Genomic DNA, 22,025 nt, shown 5'->3' with positions numbered 1-22,025 from the left:
TTTACAGTTGCTTTCGCAAGGAAAACGTATTTCTGGTACTTTTTTTTTACAATTTGAAAGTGGGAGATTTTAATCCAAAAAAAAGGAAAACATTATCAGTAAAAGATAAGTACTCTATCATTCAAGATTTGCAAAACGGAAAATCTCATACCGACGTTTGCATTGCGTGAGAGTATAATAAAATCTTTCGAAGAATGCCGCGGGTCCGTTAAAAAAAGACGTGTTTGTAAGAATCCAGATGTTGATGCAGCCCTTTATAAATGGTTTGTTATGAAAAGAAGTCAAAATGTGCCCATCAATGGACCAATTTTACAATCCCCTACATTATAATTATTATTTGTAACCTGATTATTATATTATTATTATTTGTAACAATGTAAAAAAATAATCAATATATATAATAATCTCATCTTATTCGATGAATAAATGAAACTGGTAAATACCAAAAAAAATATTGTAATTACTGCTCATGTCGGTTATAACGAGGATCGGATATAACGAGAACTTTTCGATGGTCCCGTGAATCTCGTTATAACCGGCCTCCACTGTATTTGTTTAAAATTTGTACGGTGGTCCGTGGCCAAATTGATCAAACTTTGCACAGGATTATCGCGAAAAATATGTTCGCGAACACCGCATGAGGGACAGATTTCACGAATATTCTCAATGTCTGCGCAGGTATTACAAGTCTGTTGAACGACGCATAAATTTACGATATGTATATTTTTATCTTCATCCCCGATCATACTTGTATCCTGTTGTGTTTCGAAATCGTAGAATAAAAATAAAACACGGCTTAAATTTTTCGGAGGTTTCAAGGGCTGTATAAAACATAAATGACCAAAAGGTTTAAAAGTATCGCAAATTCTACAAAAAAATGACCACATTTATGTGTTTTCGTACGTACAATTCTATCGCATAATTTACAAAATTTTATGGCGTTGCAAACGTTTAAAGTACCGTCGTAGGAACCAGAAGCTATATGATTTCGATAACATTCGGCACCGTAAAAACCGCGTAAACACGTGTTGCACGTAATCATTTCGAGTTGTTCATCACAACCAGGTATTTTTTTACAACAGCGACATTCATGAATGCAACGATGATTTTGCTGACTCCAATAACTTCTATTGCAAGATATACAATAATTACGCGTACCAGCTGCAGCCGTCAAATTAAGAATAGGCTGAAAATGCCGATCATTTTCATAATACATAATCCTTAAAAAATATTTTACCGCACCCTTTAAATTTCGTACGTAATTTTCACCATCGAAAATTGGTGGTACACCGCGTCCAAAATCTTTGAACGCGTATACAACTATAGCCGTATCTTGTTCCGCAAAATACCTTTGAAATTGTTCGATTTCGCGAAAACCACATCCATCCTCGGGTATTACGACACGTGCCTGATCAATCAATTGGGCTGTAAATTCGCGTTGATAACGGCCAGCTGGATTTCGAATCTTATTCCAATTATCGTGTAACGAGCCCGAACGTTGCTCACCTCTCACGACATAGGCGAACGCACACACAAGCGATCGCGGTAAACACAGATTATCGTCGTTCCGTATCGTTAAAATTGATTTTTTGTTAATATCCTTACACGATAATCTTACACGACCCCGACCGTCCAAATTTTTCACTATATCGCAAGATATCGTGAGTATATTTTCCGTCGAAAAATTTTCGTTACTCTGAGCTGCATTGAAAAAAACTTCCCATAAATCTTCCGCTGTAAAATTGCGAACAGGCCGAAACGATAACCATAATGACCCGTTGGTCAACGAATCCGAAATAATTGTTATACCTATATAATCGTTTGGATTACCTAGGCTCGCTAAATATGTGTGTAATTCTTCGAAGGGATCCTCCATGTGGACAAGCCAATTGACTGTTGGTGGGGGCTGGGCGAAACGGATAGTCATCTGCGTACCTCGTAATCGAAATCGTCGATAGTATCGATCCTCCTCCCTAACGATTACANGATAGTCATCTGCGTACCTCGTAATCGAAATCGTCGATAGTATCGATCCTCCTCCCTAACGATTACAAAACGCTGGGGTATTGATCTTCCTCTACCCATCTGTAAACCTTGAATTTTATTACTTTCATATAAAAAATAATCAAAATATAATATTAATATTTTATATTTCTTACCTAAATTAGATAAATTTCCGAAAATATCTGGTGATTCATTCGGTTCAACAATGGGTTTAGAATCACGTCTTGTGTAAGGTCTGGTCCTCGCAGACGTTCGTGTATCTAAAATAATAATAATATATTTTAAATTGGTTATATACAGAAATATTTAAGTCTAGTAAAAAATATATCGTTACCTGCAACTCGAAGGGGTCTAATCTTTGTAGTCTTCAGCATAACATCCGATAAAATACGCGGCCGTTGCGGTGTCACCCGTCTATACGGGCCAAAAAAAGGATGTATAGGTTTAATCTCTCTATGAATATTTCCAGCTGGCTCCTCTTCATCGGAATCCAATATAACCACTGAAAAATAAATTTAACTCGTAAATAATTATAATATAATTTCAAAAACAATAGAAACTTACATGGAATATTGTCATGAGAGGATACACTGCTTGATGATACTTGCTGGTTGAAATCATCATTCCGATCTTGAATTTCGTTTGCAGAACTCGTCGACGGAATTTCTGAATTAATATTTTCCTCTAGCATATATATATATCGCCCTCCTCATCGACACTCCATTCTTGCACTTCTTGAATGACGGTCGTTGATCCGTCTTGCCGTTCATTTTCTAATATAAATTTTAAAAATAAAAAATATGAATATATTTAGTATATTATTTTTTTTTATTTTTTAACATATGAATATTTACCACTGGTAGTTGGAAATATCGGATCAAAACTTGAAGCTGCATGCTGTTCGATATAATCTATAGCATCTGATAATAAAAGATCATTCTCCTGATCAGATAACATTTCAGCCACGACCGGTATATTTTCTATCTCATTCATTTCACTCGTGGCCGGTATGATTTCTATCTCATTCGTTTCAGTCACGGGTTGAATGTTTTCTATCTCATTTTCATCGATAGATAAGATCAATCTGTCACCCTCATCATCGTGCATCATTTCAGCTAATGCAGCAATGGCATCGATAGGTTGTTGCACTATAATATTTATAATACACAATAATGAAAATCGAATTTAATTTAATAAGCTTTTAGCCATAGAATATATTCAACACGATAGTTTTAAATAACATTTATATATTATCTACTTAGGATTAAAAATTAAAATCTATATTACTTACATACACTCTGGTTAAAATACTTCATCAGATCAGCTAATAATTCATTTTTATCACGACGTTGTGCAATAAGCGTCTCACCAACTAATTCGAGCACTTCATTATTTTTGAACAGTCCGTTTTTGAACATAATAGCGATAGTACGAACACTCACTCTTTCAACTAAAAACATCACTTTTTTTATAGCCGCTTCACGATTTGCATATGGTAAACAATTCAAACAATTATTATAAAAGGGACAGCGAAATCTAGGCTCATAAAATTGGGCAGATTTCAACATTTGCCTGAGCAGATCTAATAATTCTTCTTTTGATAACATTTTACACACAGTACGATCTCTACGGTTTAAGAGGCTGCTATAACTAACGAGCATTAAGAATCTGGGTTTTATATAGTATTATAAATGTGCAGATTTTGCAATTTGCTACATCTTTCCTTCTATACGAACAAGGTAAAAATATTTGTAGACAAAAGCAAGCTCATTTCATTTTTATACAAACATATGAAAAATTTCTCATACTCTTGAAACTAGCGCATGCTCAGCGTTTCTGGTCTGTTATAACTACATATGTAAGATATGATATACATTATATATCAATATAACAGAACACGATCTGCATCTTGGATACTTTGTAGCTAAAAATTTTTAAATGATACACTCCTGCTATCTTTTCATAAGAGAGAGGATAAAACAAACGTGTCAGGAATTTCTCATACTCTTGAAACCAGCGCTTGTTCAGCTTTTCTGGTCCTACATGAGTATATTAATGTAATAGAATACGAACCGCATCTTGGATACTTTGCAGCTAAAAATTTTTAAATGATGCACTCCTACTATCTTTTCATAAGAGAGAGGATAAAACAATCATGTCAGGAATTTCTCATACTCTTGAAAGCAGCGCTTGCTCAGCTTTTATGGTATAAGTACATATGTACGACATAATATATATTAATGCAACAGAATACGATCTGCATCTTGAATAGTCTGTAGCTAAAAAATGTTAAACTGTCACATTCCTACTATCTTTTCATAAGAGGGGATAAAAGAAGTTGCATCCTTTTTTCAATCGCTCATTAGTACGACAGCTCTTGAACGTTGTAACACTTTACGCGGATTCACCTCTAATATATTAAAATAAGTGAACAGTGAACAGTGTCACATTCCTACTATCTTTTCATAAGAGGGAATAAAAGAAGTTGCATCCTTTTTTTCAATCGCTCATTAGTACGACAGCTCTTGAACGTTGTAGCACTTTACACGGATTCACCTCTAATATATTAAAATAAGTGAACAGTGAACAGTGTCACATTCCTACTATCTTTTCATAAGAGGGAATAAAAGAAGTTGCATCCTTTTTTTCAATCGCTCATTAGTACGACAGCTCTTGAACGTTGTAGCACTTTACACGGGTTCACCTCTAATATATTAAAATAAGTGAACAGTGAACAGTGAAGAGTGAACGGTGAACAATAAACGGTGAATAGTGAACAATAAATAATTTTATTTAAAAAAAGATGGCAGGGTGTCAAAAAAATAATGTAAGTAAAAAATTTAATTTTATTAAACAATATTTCTATTTGTCATTTTTTTTTTATATTATTGGAACCATATGCTATTAGCTTATCTAATTATTTTGATTTTATTCTCTCTATCTATCTATCTATTTACCTCTCTCTTTTTCTCTCTCTCTCTCTCTCAACAATCTTCTAGACAATACCTTAAACTGCTCTTCTTTTCTTACATAAGCATACTCCAGAATCTATTATTCAAACTGCCCGTATCATCTTATTTATTTATCAAACTTTCCTCCTTCACTATCATATTTTATCCCACGGGTCAATCAAATAAACAAACTCAAACTCAAAAAAACTCTCTCTCTTTCTCTCGAATATTTATTATAACTATTATAACCTGTAGAATCTTTCAAAAAAAAATTGTATATCTCTCTCTCTAATATGAGAAAATCTTTTTCTCGCAGATTACATCTGCTATCTATTCATCAAATACTAATCTTAAACGTTTATACTCTACAGGAATACTTTCAAATACGCGTCTATGACAGTTTAATACGTGACCTCGAGGAGAAACAAAAACAACAGCCGCCTATACAGTTGCAATCACCTCAACATCAGCAACCGAGGGGAACAACGTTAGAGAGTAAGTTCATTAATTTTTTCATATTAGAAAAGTATAAGATATTTTCAATATTATATATATATTTTTTTCAATTTCAGATTGGGATGCTTCTGAATATTTAGCTTACATCCCCAAGCGTGGACCAGCCATCCGTTCGAAAGCTGATAAACGCCGCGCTCGTAGGGAGCGGCGTCGACTATATGGTTGCGGTCAGCAACAACGCCCGAAATCTCCAGAACCAGGGCGTCCAATACCGGACCAAAAACAACTTGAAAATAATATGGGGTGGTTAGAAGACTATATCAAAAACAGAGGTAATTAAATTAATATAAAAAAAAAAATAGATGATTATAATACTAATATTTTTCTTTCATTTCAGAAGCTAAAAGAGCGGAAGAGCCGGCCAGCAACACTGGTCATATTATTAATATAGTATTGTAAATCAAAAATAATTGCTCAGCTGTATTTTGGATAATAAATGAATAATAAAAAAAAAATCATATTTAACCCACATCTTATGATTTAAATATAACCCATCATTTCCTCAATCCTCTTGGTTCACAATATTAAAAAATTGAATTGTTTCTCACTTTACCTTAGTTAAATATTAAATTCACATATTCAATAAATTTTTATACTTGAAAAAATAATAATAAATTATAACTAGTTCATTATAAAAAATATATATGCACTGAATTTTTTTTAAAATCGAAAAAATACATATTGTAACCCGATATTCGTAGTAATTCAATATTTATAATAAACATAAGTCCACTCTGGATGATGACTCAACATATGACGTCATATGTTATTGTATGACGTCATTTGTTTAGTCTGTCCAAAGTGGACTTACGGTAGTTATGCGAATTAGGGGGTACGGTTCTAAAATTATCAAATTTTTACAATATACACTCGTATAATTTTATTAAAGGGACATTCCCATTGCAAATTTTGAAAAATCGATTTTTTTTTTACATAAAATCGTTCTTTAACATCATGAAAATACTCTGTTAAAATTTTAGAACGAAATTTATAAAGGAAAAAAGTTATGGCCCATTACGCGAAGAGACTCACGCGCTTGACGTGTAGAGAACGGCGCGAGTGGCCCGATCGGCTTACTTTAATTGTATACGTCATTTGTTTATATTTATATCCTATCAATGAAAAATTTGATTTATTGACATAATTAAAAAGAATTCTTTAGTGTCTTAGTAACTTTATTCTCGAATAGAGCTTTATTTCGCATAAATTATAACGTGTTAGAAAATTAAATTTTAAAAAACGTATCTACGATGACCCCAACGCAAAATGGTGGCGGTTCAAAAACTAATTGAAAAAGGAAACGAAAGCATTACTGTTACAAAAGAAAATTTCGAGGAAATCAGTTCACAGAGAAAGAGGACGGAGAATTACCAAGTACTTCGGCCAAAAAGTTAAAAAAGAATAATGATTTAAAAACTCCTACTAACTTTTCCATCAATTTCATGATTCTGTGCTTTAATTAAGTTTTTTCTACACTTTCTGAATACGTTGAATGTAACTAGTACAATGGTAAAATTGCGTTTACACAACAAAGAAGTAGAGGTGTTGGGTGGCAATTATGTCTTGAATGTTCATGTGAACATACATTTATTAAATCGTCTCAATCGATTTCAAATATGTGACATTTAACGTCAACTCTCCCAGTGCGAAGTGGAAAAATAAACCAAAGAATAGTTTTTGTAACCAGAGTTCTCGGCTTGGGTCATAATGGATTAACAGTTGAGTTTGATGAATATTAATTCTAGTTTTTCGCATAATTTATATTATGGTGCTATCTCAAGAATCCATAATGTCTCTAAACAATGTTACGACTTTGTTACAAAAAAAGTCGTTAACGAAAAAATCAAATGGAACGAAGAAAACGGTAATACGCCTACTTATCTCTTAGTGTCAGGAGATGGAACTTGGATGAAAAGAGAATTCACCTCTTTAATTGGTGTATTTACTATAGTTGGTAAATATTCTGGAAAAGTGTTAGACTTGAATGTTAAATCATCATTCTGTTTAGCTTGTATTCAACATAAAAAAAATACACTGAAGTTGAGTTTACAATGTGGCATGAGGAACATGAAGAAGAAGGCTCAGCTAATCACACTGGATCTTCAGGTAGAATGAAATGTGACTCAGCTATTGCAATTTTTCAACGATCAAAAGAATTATATAATGTTTTGTATAATAATTATATCGACTACATAATTGTCGGCATCCTTCAGTTGGCCTACCTACACTATCCTTGGAGTCGACGAGTCAAGGCTCACGTAACCTGGAAGTCCTCCTCGCCACGATGATCGAGGAGAATCGGCGTCGAGATGAGCATCGCGATGCAAGAATGGAACGAGTCCTGTTACAGCTAAGCGAAACTGTAACGGCCACTCAAGCCGGAAGATCAGCAGCTCCCGTCCCAGCGGCGCAGAACTTTCAAGTAATGCCTGACTTGACGAAAAATATCCAGAATTTCACCGGAAATGAGTCAGTGGCAGAAGCTCGTGAATGGTTCGAGAACATTCAGAGCATGTGCACGCTTCACCATTGGCCCGAGGAGTTCGCCCTTGAAACTGTGCGCATGCACCTGATCCAGGGCGCGCGAGATTGGTTCCTGGCCCGTAGACGCATCCTGGACACCTGGACAAAATTTCCAGATAAGTTCTGAACTACTTATGTGCGCCAGGATACTACGGTCTGCCGGTGGAAACGGATGTCCGAGCGCATTCAACGCAAGGATGAACCGATTCAACAGTACTTTCACAATAAAGTGAAATTATGCGTGGATTTGAGATTGAGCACGGAGGAAATGAAGGAACAAGTTCTCGTGGGTCTGTGGTCCAGGGATTTGTTCAACGCCATGTCGGCAAGAACGCACGCCGATGTAGACACGTTATTGCATGATATGCTCGACTACGAGTACCGAGTTCGCCAGCGACAAGAATGCATGCGGACGATGCAATCATCGTCAAATTCAAGCTCAAAGAAGCAACAAAGCGGCTCTGTCGACAGGTCGTCAGCCGAGAAAAAAGGCATCACGGACGGGCGATCGGGTCAAATAGCCAATGAGGAATAAGAAAGGCGAGTTTCGATGCTACAATTGTCAGGAGTATGGACACATGTCCAAGGACTGCTCGCAGCCCAGAACGGATCCGTAGTACGGATTCCGTACTGCGTCGGATCATCCGTTTAATTTAATTACTCATTATTTTTCAGTAATTTTTAGTGTCACGCTCAAATACTAAAGAGGACAAAATGTCTAAGAAATTAAAAAAAAATGCGTGTCGATACGATAAATCTAGCTCAAGATAGAAGCATTTGAAAATCGACAAAATGTCGATGAATTTTTTTGTTGCGATAATTTTGTTGCCGAGTGTATAATCCTCTTTTAGAAAGGTGGTGAGGATTTTAGCGATAGCAGTTTATTCGCGCTGGGATTGGTCGTCCATCGGAGAGCATTAGTGGCGCCGCGAAATGTGTCATTACTAACCTCTTTGGGCGTGCTTAAGCGGCAGCAGCGGAGTTGGACTGTCGTTACAAGCCACGACGTTACTTGCCAATAAGACTTGGATCAGTAAATCGCGACAAGTTAATTATAAAATAAAATTATATTTAACTTATTTTAAAAAAATCCAAGTTGAAAAAGACAGAAGAGGGCGCGCGCAGCGCGCTAACAGTCGTGCTAGTTATTATTAATCAATCGAGCTGAAACTCGATGGTTTATATTTTGGAAAAAAGCAACTGTTAAATCAGCTGAAGTTTTGAACTGACAAATCGTCTGATAAATCAGCTGATTCAGAGCCTGATTTATCACCTGATGAATCATCTGATTACTTTCAGCAGGGTTATTACATATTATTGTAAGAATTATCTGAGACGTCAATGAACTCTATATGGTAAATAGGTAATCTTTGAGAAAACCCCGAGATTTCTGTAGAACCCCTGTAGAAAAAAAGGGAAAGTTCCAGTAGAAGTCCTTTAAAAATTAAGCTTAGATTTCCTGCAAGAATCCATCAGAAAAATAATTTCCTGTAGGAACTCTGACAGAAAAAAACGTGATTCTTGTAGATTTTCGCGTAAATGCAGAAATTCCGTTAATTCTGAAAATTGGACCAATTTGTCTTTGGCCTAAAGTATCAAAATTTCTTCAGGAAAAACTAGATTTATAACCGTCATTATTTTTTCTGTAAGAAATCCTACAAAATCGTGTCCTACACAAATCCTGCAGAACTTTATTCTACGATTTTTTCGTAAGAGATAAGTGAATTATTTATTTCAACTGCTGAACGCATATAAATAAAATTTCAAAATTCTTTAATGCCCGATAAATCCCTCGGTCCTTTCAGTGTCTAAATACTGAATTCAGTATTTTTATGCCTTGTTCTTATTAAAATAAGCCAATTATTGCATTATGGTTTATATATCATGGAATATAAAATATTTTTCAGTAAACTATCGTTAAAAATTGTATTTATTTGTAAAAGGGAAATTTTGAAAAACTATAAAAAATATTTAGCCTTATTTCTCTCCTCATTTTTTCAATAACCACCATTGCTAGTTTTTCTATACCATTTTTAGATCGCTTATAGCTTAGATTAGTTTTTTAAAATTGATCATTAGAAATATTTATTTTAAGATATTTGATGATCCATTTATATAATATCAAATCTATAAGATTATAGCATGCAAATTGAATGAAATATCAAAATACTTCTACAATCTGTTTATAAATAACTACAATTATCTTATTCGAGTAACATGCTATATTATAATATTCAGAATCTAACTAATGTAACTAACAAGAAATGGTAAATTATCGTTCCTAAATTGAATCAATTATTTCTTAAAAGATTATTTTGAGTAGTCTGGTGAAGATTGAATTGAAATTTATACAATAATACAATTTTATCGATATTTATCTATAACGAAGGAAATAATGGTAAATGATTCAATTTAACAATCAAGAGTTTTTGTGTTTAAACTAATGTAGTCTTTTTTAGAAAAATTTTAAATTAAAACTTATACAACCCAATCTGTTCACTTTGTAAATTTCACAATCTTTTAATTGAAATAATATATAATTAAATCATTACTAAAATCAATAATACTAAATTAAATTCTGGAAAAGAATCTCATTTTGAACAAAATAAAAGTATTTTTACATTTAAAAAGATCATATTAACATCCAGAAATAGTTTCTCAGAAACGTTGATTTGAAATGATCAGTTTAAATTAGTTTTCATGTCATTATTTCTATACAAATTAGTATGAAGTATTTTATTAACATGAATTTCCAAAAGTTTTTAATGTATCGTTATTCGTTTTATATTCCATATAACATAGCATATATTAGTACATGCGTTGATTGTCAAATGAATATGAATCACTAGATCAAATTCCTTTTGCATCGATATTTGTACATCCCTTAGGTACGATCGAATTCTTGAAAAATAAGTCTGTATATTGAAAAAGCTATGCTTATTGAATTCGGATAGAAAGTTGTGCTGATTAATTCTTAAAATTTTAAAACTTGGTTCTAAAATTCGCCAAAAAAGCTCTAAAAATTGCTCTTAATATTAGGTTGCTAACTTGTGAAATCGAATGCCAAAATTCAGATTTTGGCTAAGAGGTTTGTTTATGCCAAAAAGGGGTATTTTTTTTATTTTTTATTTTCGCAAAAAGTGTAAAATAATTTTTTAAACCTCCAAAAAATTTAAATGGAATAATCTGAGAAAAATTTGAAAACGATGATATGATTTGTTTTTAGAAACAAAATGGCATTATTAGTTTAGCAGAGATATTTCCGTCACGTTTTGTATTTCATGAGCACGGCTTTTTTCATGTAAAAACTTATTTTTTGAGAATCTGTCTGTACCTTTGGGATATTCAGACAAGCAAACAATGTAAAAGTCTAGTCCCTTGAAAAAATTTCATGTATGATTTGCGGAATTCCTACATGAATCCGATAGGACTTCTGTAGGAATTTCGCAGGATCCTACAGGAAATTTTTTCAAGGGGTGTTACACCCACATTTAAGAACTGTTGTAATTTTTTTAAAACTTATTTACAATTATCATGAAACTTATTATGAAAGATGCTTCAGGGTCTCAGAGAGAGAGAAAGAGAGAGAGAATTGAATTGAATTGAATCGTGTTTATTAGGCAAGGCAATGCCGTATGCCTCACTGACAAATACATAGAAATAATACAATTTTGTAAATAATTAATTATTACAATAGAATTTTCAACAGTAAAATAAAATAAAAACTGATACAGTAATAACGTAACATAATAATCGCAACAACAATTTATCATCGGTGAATACACCAAGGTAAACGCATGAAAAAGTTTAACATCAAATTTAACAAGATAACAAAAAAAACAAGGGACATACATACATAGATCATCGTAAATTACATAGATTATCGTAGATTATCGTAGATTTCAGGCTATAAAATATCTTTGGTTTTCTAAGTATAGAACGAAAAGTACATTTCTGATTTATAACAATGACAATAAGAATGAAAAGATGAAAAACACGAATCTAAATGGAAAAATGAAGTACAATGGATGACAATGGGTGATGCTCTTTAACTAACACGACTGCGCAACTCGTCCAACACCAATGTCTTAAAACGTGTCAAAGAAGATGCATTTTGAGCGCTGTAAGAGAGGGTATTCCAGCATCGTGCTGCATCCTGGAAAAATGAAGCGGCATATGCCGAAGTATCGCTATTTGGAATGTGGATTCTGGCACCAACATTTAGCCTCGCCGAGCTACGCAGCTCGATAGTGAGAGAAGACATTTTGTTATACAGTGGAAGAGGCAGGCCCGTCCGAAAAATATTATAAACAGCACAGCAGAGCAAGAAAAAACGCCTGTCCTCAACTCTACTCCAACCAAGCTGTTCTCTCCGATGAGAGAGAGAGAGAGAGAGAGAGAGAGAGAGAGAGAGTTGAGTTGAGTTGAGTTGAAAAATTTTATTCGGCCGCAGGGCAAGCCCCATCTGGCACAGTGGTAATTACATTTATGTATAAAATTGCTGATATTAACAATAACAGCAACATTAATAGTAAGTTATAATTATGTAACGTGGCGTAACAAATAGTAGTACATAGTATCTAAGTAGTGTATGTATACATGCATAGTAGAATGCAGTAGTAATAGTATTAGTAAGTCAAGTGGTAGCTATAATAGTAACAGTAGTAGCAGTAAATAGCATATTGTAGTAGTAATGGTTTAGTAACACTAGTAGTAATAGTAGCAATAGTAGTAGTATTACACAGTAATGGTCGAGAAAAAATTAGCATATCATGATATAGTGTTGCGTGGTTCTTGTCATCTCGTCCTCGTTTTTAGTGCCCTGATGTCGTGTTCGGTTGATATGGGGATTGGTTTTGTTCCATTAGTTTCACACATGAAAACCGTGAGATTACGCACTATGGGTGGATCAAGGTTCAGCTTTTGAGCTGTATCATAGGCTTTTTGGAGCAAACTATAGGTCTTGCTTGGCCACAAAGGACGTAGTCTCACTTTGCCATCACCCACGCCGAATAGTGCATTTGTATTTACTGAGGCTAGCTTGGACGCATTCACTATGCAGTGGTCACGAGTACTTGGAGATGATAGTTTAAATACAAATGCTCTGGTGTTATCAGGCGCGGGCTTGTTTCTATTTTTAGGGTTCCATGCACGAGTGTGAACCAGGAATTTGTTATAGTCTGTTAGCCCCATGGCGGTAAATACTCTGTTAAGAGCCTCTTTGTCAGTTAAATTCACATCCGTCGGAAGTCCAGTGAGTAAAATCTCACACGGGTCCGACAGATGTGAACCAGCCGGTGAAGGCAGTAAGTTGGGCAGGACAGGAGCAGGGCCAGAGGCAGAGCCAGAGCCAGCAGATTTCTTCAGTCCATCAATGTCAGCGCGGATGTCGGCCATTTCGGCGGCCTGATGCTCAGACCGCGTCTCAAGAGCCTCAATCCGGCCTTCAAGCCGGGACATCGACGCCTCGATGGTCACAAGGTGTGCAGAGAGGTTGTCAAGCTTCGTGTCAAGACGCAGAAGGAAGTCACCAAGTTGAGGTGGAAGCTCGTGCTGCAGTGAAGCTCCGGTGCCTGCCATCTTAGCAGAAATAAACTATCGCAATACGTATCTATAGACTTCACAGCAGACGGCACAGTCAAATCAGTTAGCACACTGGATCTTCACACAATTCACAACACAGATTGCCGTAGATTAAGTCACTACACACGGCAATAAGACACAGCAATGAGTTGAAAGGTAGTTGAGGGGTTGACGAAAAATCAAGAGTGACGAACAGCTAACGTCGAATGGCACTCGTTAAAGAAAAATTTGGCTCTTCCTTCACCCTAGACGTTGATCGGCGAGCAAGTGATGCGCAAGAGCAGATCGTCGCATGCGCAAAATTTCGAACACACGTTGCGGCAACTTAACCTCGATGAGCCGGAGTAGGTGTTAAAGATGCGTTTTTAACAATGCAAGGGAAACAACAATACCAGCGGTCCAGTTGCAGTTTACCCTTGCAAAATTAGCGTGCAAGAATCTGCAAAAAAAATGCCCGTAGGCAGGTCGAGGCAGTACAAAAAGCAAAAAAACAAAGGAGCAGAAACAAGTGCGTGTTGCTATACTCACAGAGAGAGAAGAGAGAAGAAGAGGGAGAGAGAGAGAGAGAGAGAGAGAGAGAGAGAGAGAGAGAGAGAGATTTGATTGATTGATTAATTGATAAGTTTTTATTTTGGCCTTGAGGTATAACCACATGAGGCCAGAACGGCAGTTTAGCAGAACAAAAATTATAATAAATACAAAGTAAACGTAAGTAGATGCATTTACAAAGCTTTGGTGGTATTATTCACAATTAGAACAGCGAAGTATAGTGATAAGCATACATAATTTAACGAAAAACAAATTGAAAGCTGAGTAAAAAAGAAATTATAAATATTAAATACAGTATAGATGAATACGAAGGGTGAAAGGAGAAAATGCATAAAACAGTCAGGAGGGTACGTAGATGAAATGTTACATAGGAAAAAAAGAGGTACGTTATGGATTCGAGAATACTGAATCTAGATTTATTTTAGAGTGAATGGGTATAAATTCTGACAGAGGGGACTTGCGCATGAGGACAATTAAGTTTCGGACAATTGGGCTAGCATAATGGCGATGACGAGCTAGCGATTTTGCTTCGCAAAGCTGATTATACGTATTTCTCGGCCATAGAGGACTTAATGAGAGCTTCGATTCACCACCAGTATTAAACAGAGCCTTATTATCGACTCTTGAAAGCTTACAAGATTGAGCGATGAGTCCATTCCGTACAATCGGAGAATAACACTGAAAGACGATGGCATAAGTGGGTTTTTTGACAGAGCAGGAGTCCCTCGGTTTCCATTTACGAGTCCTCGTCACAAATTGCTCATGATGTTCCAGGCCCATAGTGGAGAAGGTCTTTTTAAGGACTTGATCGTCGGATAGTTCCAGGTTAGATGGCAAGCCAGACAATAACATCTCGCACTGGTCAGTCAGGTTGACAGCTACAGATTCAGAGAATTGAGTTGCAGTGAGTTTTATATTTTCTTTTATATCTTCTATCTCCTCTTAGAGTGGTAATGTAGATGGAGGTTGCATTTTGTCAGCAGCTTCCTGTTTCAAAACGCGACGGTTAAGCTTTTTAATTGACGCATTTAAGCATTCAATACTAGGCATCAAACGATCCATGAATTTGAACATCTGATCAAGCACTTAATCATTGGTCATATCGACGTATTTCAGAATTTGTTCAGTTTTTGCGTTAAGAGCTACTGATGGGCATGCTGTTTCTGATTGAGCCATAATCGTGAACTTGTTAGGTTAAAAATTTTCAAACACTAGCAGAAAGTAAGCACACTCGACACGTAAACAGGACACTTGTGATTTGAGTAGAACTTGCGAATCTGTAGCGACTATGCACTGGAGACCACTTCCAATTTTGACTATATCGATGATTTAGAAAACTAACCTTCAAGTCGAGTTTGTTTGAAAAATGATTAGGTATTAATTGCAGGGTCAAAGATGCAGTAAAGCAAATTGTGCACTTGAAACCTTGCAATATTTGGTGTGCAAGACCTGCAAAACAAAAGAGCCACGAAGGCAGAAAGCAGCAGTAAAATAGTCCCAAAGAGGAGCAAAGGAGAATCGTGTGTTGCTACGTACCCAGAGAGAGAAAGAGATTGATTGATTGATTAGTGTGTTTATTGGGGCCCTGGGGTATAACCACATGGGGCCCAACGGCAATTTACAGAGACAGTTTAGTCAGTAAAACATTTTAACAGCAAGTATAACGGAAGCAAAGGAATATTAACATTTGAGAGAGAGGATGAGAGAGAGAGAGAGAGAGAGAGAGAGAGAGAGAGAGAGAGATAAATAGATAGATAGATACTTTATTCGGCCTTGGGGAAACCCTATCTGGCTCAAGTGGGTCAATATTACAAATACAATGTAAAAATACAATGATGTGCTATAATAAGCATTAACGTAGCAGTAATTTTGTAATAATATAACAATTGTTTAGCAGTAATATAGCAATAATATAGCAATAGTGTAGAATTAATATATCGCCAATAAAAACAAAATCATTACTTTCAATAAAGGCATATGTGGCAAAATTATTCTTGGCAGCAGTACAGCATAAGATTAATACTTGATGAATATGAATGATTGGATGCAACGAAGATGGTGCAAATGAGATATATATTAAGTAAATTCTCTCTGAGTATGATTGAAGAATAGGTATTACGTGATAGAAGGTCGATTAATTTTGAGGTCATCGTTTTATAGAGGATGGCGCTGTCGGTGAAGGTTGACTCAAGTGGCAAGCCTGACAGCAGGACCTCACAGTCGTCTGAAAGATGTTGAGGATGTTGAGGAGCAGGAGAACAATCAGCCGTTTGGATGGTCTGAACTGTTTTGGTGACATGAAGAAGCTCCTGTCTAATGGCTGAGATGGATTCTCCTGCTCGGTCAGACACTCATCTAGCTTGCCCATGGCCCTGGCTACGCCCTCCATCCGAGTCACAACTGCATCAATACAATCTCTGAGAAGTTTCATCCTATCCTCAAAACTATCTTCAAAGAGCTTGATAATTTGATCCATGAAAACATTCGCCCACTCAGGTATACTATTGTTTGAAGAGGTCATGATGATAATGGTGATAATAGAAGGAAGCAATGAGGAATTATGGACTGGTGTTAATAAATATCGAGAAAATTGGTAAAGGAAGGAAAGCTATGGTGTGTGCAAAGTGAAAGTATTGTCAACGGGAAGAGAAAGATGTGTTGAGGAAGAATAGGCTATGCACATGAGTAGTGAGAGATGTAATGATACAGTATAAGCTCAAGTTAATACCCACCATGTTCGATTCAAATACACGGTCACGAACACTCGCACAAGCACATGTAATCAGCATCACACAAGGATCCATCATCACACCGATATCCCAAACCAATCGGTGAAAATCTGCGCCTCTTCGTTGAAATAGAGGGTTTTCTTGGCTCCTTGCTTGGCTCTTCCTTCACCCTGAAGATTACCCTAGCAGACAGATGCTGTGCGATGTTGAGCCACCTCTATGCGCATGACTTCGGATGCACGATATTGGAAACTAACCTCCAATGCCGGTAAAGAATATAAAAAGTAATTGTAGACAATGCAAGGGTAACAGCCGTGATAGTGATCCGGTTGTAGTTGACCCTTGCAAAATTAGCGTGCTAGAAACTGCAAGAAAAACGCCCGTAGGCAGATCGAGGCCGTACAAAAAGCAAGAAATAGAGGAGCAGAAAGAAAATCGTGCTGTTGTACTTACTTAGAGAGAGAGAAATTAACAGAATTTATATTTATATAAAACAGCTTATGATAGCGGAAGTAATAAACAAGTGTGCCTCTGCATACCGGCACTTGGCAATGAGTCCTTGTATATACACTAGGTGTACCCCCAGGTTTCCCTTGCCCCACAGGTCCTCGGATCTGGGCAAATGCGAGACAGTAACGAGGGGGGGGGGGATAGTAGTAATAGCCTCCTGCAGGCCCTTCTCTAGAAGAAGAAGTAATAGAGAGAGAGAGAAAAAATAAATAAATAAAAATCAATGTGCGGTAAGGGGAACAAGATTTTTAACCGAACATCAGTTGTTGGTGTCTTGCCATTTGATTTGATTGTTTGACGCCAAAGTCGATAAATATTACGTGGAAGCACGGAAGAAGCACGAATGCGCTCTTCGTTCCTAATTTCAAATAGCTGACACATCGAAAGTTCACGCAACCCAGGTGAAGGGCTTATCGCCTGGTCACGAATTAAAGGACTAACAATTGAACAACAATTTTCCATGTCGTTGGGCGTACAGAAATATGAGCATCCCGGTCGATTCTCTCGCACACCCGGACTATATGATTTTCAAATCGAGCCAGTCCCATTGTTTTTAAAATTTTGACAGCTGTCTTGGAGGAAGCAGTATCCAATTCATGTGAAATACCGCTGAACCTGACCTCACACGGGTCTTCAAAAGTTTCTGGTAAAGTAGTTGGCAATAGGACACAGATGTAGTTGAGATGTAAGCCCGTACCTCTTCAACTTCGCTCATAAGGTCCTTATGCATAGAAGCAAGTTTATCGTTGCAATCCACCTGGAGTTCTTCTGTTGCAGCTGACTTTTGACACAAAGCATCCATGTGTTGTGTGATTCTCTCAAGCAGCGACAAGCGATGAGAAAGCTCGTCAAAACACCTGTCGAAGCGTTCGAAAATTCTTTTCTCGAATTACAACAGCCAGCTGGCTGATACATGGCCACGCTCGTCAGAAGTATTCTTGTCCATTTTCGGAATCGTAGCAGAAATGCACACTGGCCGGATGGATTATCACCCGTCATACAACGGCAGATAGAAGCAACGAGCAATTCTGTGGTGTCTCTGTGCTACTATGCGAGGATACCGGCAACAGTGTTGAAGATGAAGGCAATGATAATGATGAGAGACACGAGTGAAAGGCAAAGGTAGTGGGGTTTGAAGGAACGCAATGACGACGAGAAACGAGCAGAACAAACGATACAGGGGAAGTCGTACCACTTCCTACTACGCCGCAGTAGATCGAGTAGAGAGATGTTGAACTTGGTGTCACAATATGATCGGCGCAGAGAGCAAAAGTCAGGTCCAGCGCAGATAAGCCAGTATAAGTAGAGGGGAGAGAGATGGTCCACGGAAGAAATTTTCTTCTGATATTTCGAGAATCCTAACCTCGACAAAATTTTTAAAGGCAAAACAAGGTAAACCCTAGCTCAGAGGGTAAGACCAAGCCAAAGAACTCATACGATACAAGAGCCACTGTGTGCCTGGTCTGCCTGAAATATCAGAATCACTCGAACGAGTTAAAGAAACTATTAAAAACAGCACTTTAAACGGAGCTCCACAAAATATGTCTGCTCGTACTTACGGTGAGAGAGAGATTAGATTAAATTAGATTAAATACTTTATTGAGCATTGGGGCTGACCCCGTCTAGCACTTGAGCAATACATAGTTGAAGTAAAACATTATGTCAAATAGTACCAAAAAAAATATAGATAGTTATAATATTAGTAATAATTTAGCAAATAAGTAATAAAATATTACAGTAAAAAGTACAATGCTCGTAGTAATTTAGTTATAATATAATACAAATGGAAATTGAAAAGATTATTGAATAAAAATATCAGTGATGAAAATGTGTGAAAGCTCTCACTCTGATTTTGACGCTTACAGTTTGAAAAAATGACTTTTTTCATTGGTTGCATTAGCGATGAGTTGAAAAAGATTTTGGTGGAAAAAAGTGCATTAAGGAGACCTCCCTTCTCCAAATTAAAAAGGAAAAATGTTTTTTCGAAGATTTATTTGTAATAGAATAAAACGACATATCTTTATGAAACTTTTTATACATATTTTCTTGACCTTATACTATACAAAAGATTTTTCGAGAAAGGTGGGACAAAAACCTATCAAACAATGCATTGACACTTTTTCAATAGATAATTGTGCTGAGCCATTTTTTTGAAAAAGTAATTACACTTTTCTTGTTTCACGCAAAAACCACGTTTTTCGGCACAAATTGCTTATAACATCTGAAATAATGCACTATTCTACATTTTTACGCCTATTTCTGAAAGGTGACAAAATTTCGCATTGAAATACGGGGCGCTCATGGTTGTCATTTTTTTTTTGGGGTTGGCTCCCACTCATTCAAAGAGAAAAAATAGATTGTCAAATCTTATTTAAATCGGAAATCAAAATGATCGTTGAGCGACGAGTAAATAGTACTTTACGATACTAGTGGCATAAGTAACACTTTTTGGTACGGTGTAGTTTAGGGCCTGAGCGCAGCGAGGGTCCTAATAGCTGGGCCGAAAAGTGTCTCCTATGGCCCGAGTATCGAACATCATTTTATAGTACTGTGAAAAGTTCACATTTATGCCCCCTTTTCCGAGCCATGAGTCGCACTTCTAGTAGCGCGAAGTGAGGTTAGCGCACGAGCGACGCTTGTCGAGCGTATGCGAGTGTGATGCGAACGCAGCAGTGCCACAATGTGCCGAAAAAGCGTGCCATAAATGTGAACTTATGCCACGCAGTGCTATAAAATTATTTAAATGGGCTAAAATTTGCGGGGCTTTATTTTTTGGCATATGAAATACATTAAGATTGTAAAATCGAGGTTTTGAAAACCTTCGTTTTTTTCCAATCAGTCTAGTGTACAGTGTAGAACATTTTGCTCTCATAAAGAGGTAAAGGTAAGTTTACAGTATGATGTACAAGTTTGCTGATAGTATGCCCTTGCAAACTAAAATACCACACTGATAGAGGAAGGTTGACTGAAAGACGAGACGATACAGAGTTCTATGAATATATTCTATATGCATATATTCTATCTATTGCATATACTTAATACATATACATCTTATGTATTAAAAAAAGTGTTACCGCCAAAAGTGGACTTAAGTGCAAACCGAGGAAAGGCAAAACGACTTAAGTCTATATTTTTTGCTCCGTATCATTGCTACGATGCGCCTTTCAATTTCATAAGTATATACTTCAAAAGCTACCTCATAGTAGCTTAAAACAACATAGGTTCAGATCTGAACTCGTCCGTGTCTAGTTTAGGCTGGCCCAGTAAACTTAAAACGCGTTTGTCTTGAAAATACGAAAAATTGACTCAAGTCGTTATGCCTTTCCACCACAGAATATATTTTCTAGAAGTAATTATTCAACCATTTACAATTTTACTCATATTGTGATAAAAATAATGTAAATAGACATAATTTTATTGATCAATATTTTGTTACAATAAGTTTTGTTTCCATTTATTTGAATCCAACTATTTTGTTTTAGGATGAACTGGCAAAAGATCAAATTATACGTAAGTTTTTTCTACCACTTATGAATAAGCTATTACTTCATGCAATAGGTGTGGATACGGTTTTTTTGCAAAACTAGAAGTCATGGAACGAGTTGAAGATGAGGGCGAGTAAATTTTTTTTTAACACTGCGTGCGCGAAACACGGGTTTTCTAACCTTAAAGCGTCAGAAAACCCTAGTTTCTCGCAAACAGAGTTAAAAAATATCGTTTGCAACTAGTCCACGAGGAAGTTGACTCACCCAGGAGTCTTTGCACCCTCGGTACGCTCGGGTGAAAACAACTCCTGGATGAGTCAACTGCTTCGCGCACTTGTTACAAAATATACTAATTTAAAACGCGATTGCATGCCCTTGGAAATGACCGTGAAAAAGGGCATATTCAAAAGTAAAATTTTACACTCCTTTCAAAATAGCAATGAAAAGTGAAGTTAACCGTGTACGAAATAAATTTTCGTTTTTTTGTAGCTTTTAAGTTATATTCAATGTCAAATTGAAAGTCACCAATGAATTACGCCCAAAAAATTATGGTATTTTTCACACCAGCGGTCCGAAAATGACTACTTCCCAGCCGCTGCGCAAAGCGGAAAGAGAGATTTTCGGGCCCCTATGTATGAAAAATAGTATACAGGCCTATGCCGCGAAAAAAGAAAGCCGCAGAGCACGTGTTTATCGGCCTCGGCTTTGCCTTGGCCACCAATTACATGTACTCTGGGACTTTTCTGTTTTTCGCGGCCTAGGGCAGTAATGTACTATTTTCCTCCTCCTCCTTCTTCCCACCTTTTGCTTATTCAGAGAGATTTTGAAAAGTTATTATATTTCGACCGTCGTTCGACCTCGACCGAGTTTTTCGAGATATTTAGCTTGGCACTCCCTCCCAAACCGAGATACTGCACAGCCGTAAATCGTTACTCATGGGACGGAGTTGGCCAAATGCACACGACCGGTGACACGAAATTGTCAAGCACACTCAGCATTTTATTTATGAATTTCGCAATTTTTTTTTTTAATTTATATATGCCGATGCTGTCAGATTTGTCTCTTACGAATTGTCAAATTTCATTTAATTATTATTCTTTAATTTTCTCTTTTGATCGAAGAAAAAAAAATTAAATACTCTCGACTTTCTTTTAACAGTCTCATAAAATTTATTA

At 36.4% G+C, this 22,025-nt stretch overlaps 1 protein-coding gene across 1 annotated transcript in view; it reads left to right on the top strand.

The window, feature by feature from the left end:
- The first annotated feature begins 10,274 nt into the window (after positions 1-10,274).
- Positions 10,275-22,025, top strand: part of LOC106659195 (troponin C-like) — a 57,500-nt gene continuing 45,749 nt past the window's right edge. The window contains exons 1-2 of the mRNA XM_023463603.1: positions 10,275-10,392; positions 20,848-20,875. Coding sequence (XP_023319371.1) covers positions 10,390-10,392; positions 20,848-20,875 — 31 coding nt within the window. The 5' untranslated portion in view covers positions 10,275-10,389. The remainder of the gene's footprint in view (positions 10,393-20,847; positions 20,876-22,025) is intronic.

Source organism: Trichogramma pretiosum, unplaced genomic scaffold (assembly GCF_000599845.2).
Source record: "Trichogramma pretiosum strain Unisexual culture from Peru unplaced genomic scaffold, Tpre_2.0 scaffold179, whole genome shotgun sequence".
Taxonomy (NCBI): Eukaryota; Metazoa; Arthropoda; class Insecta; order Hymenoptera; family Trichogrammatidae; genus Trichogramma; species Trichogramma pretiosum.
Note: the sequence above shows the minus strand (reverse complement) of the source record. Positions and strands in the feature narration are given on the sequence as shown.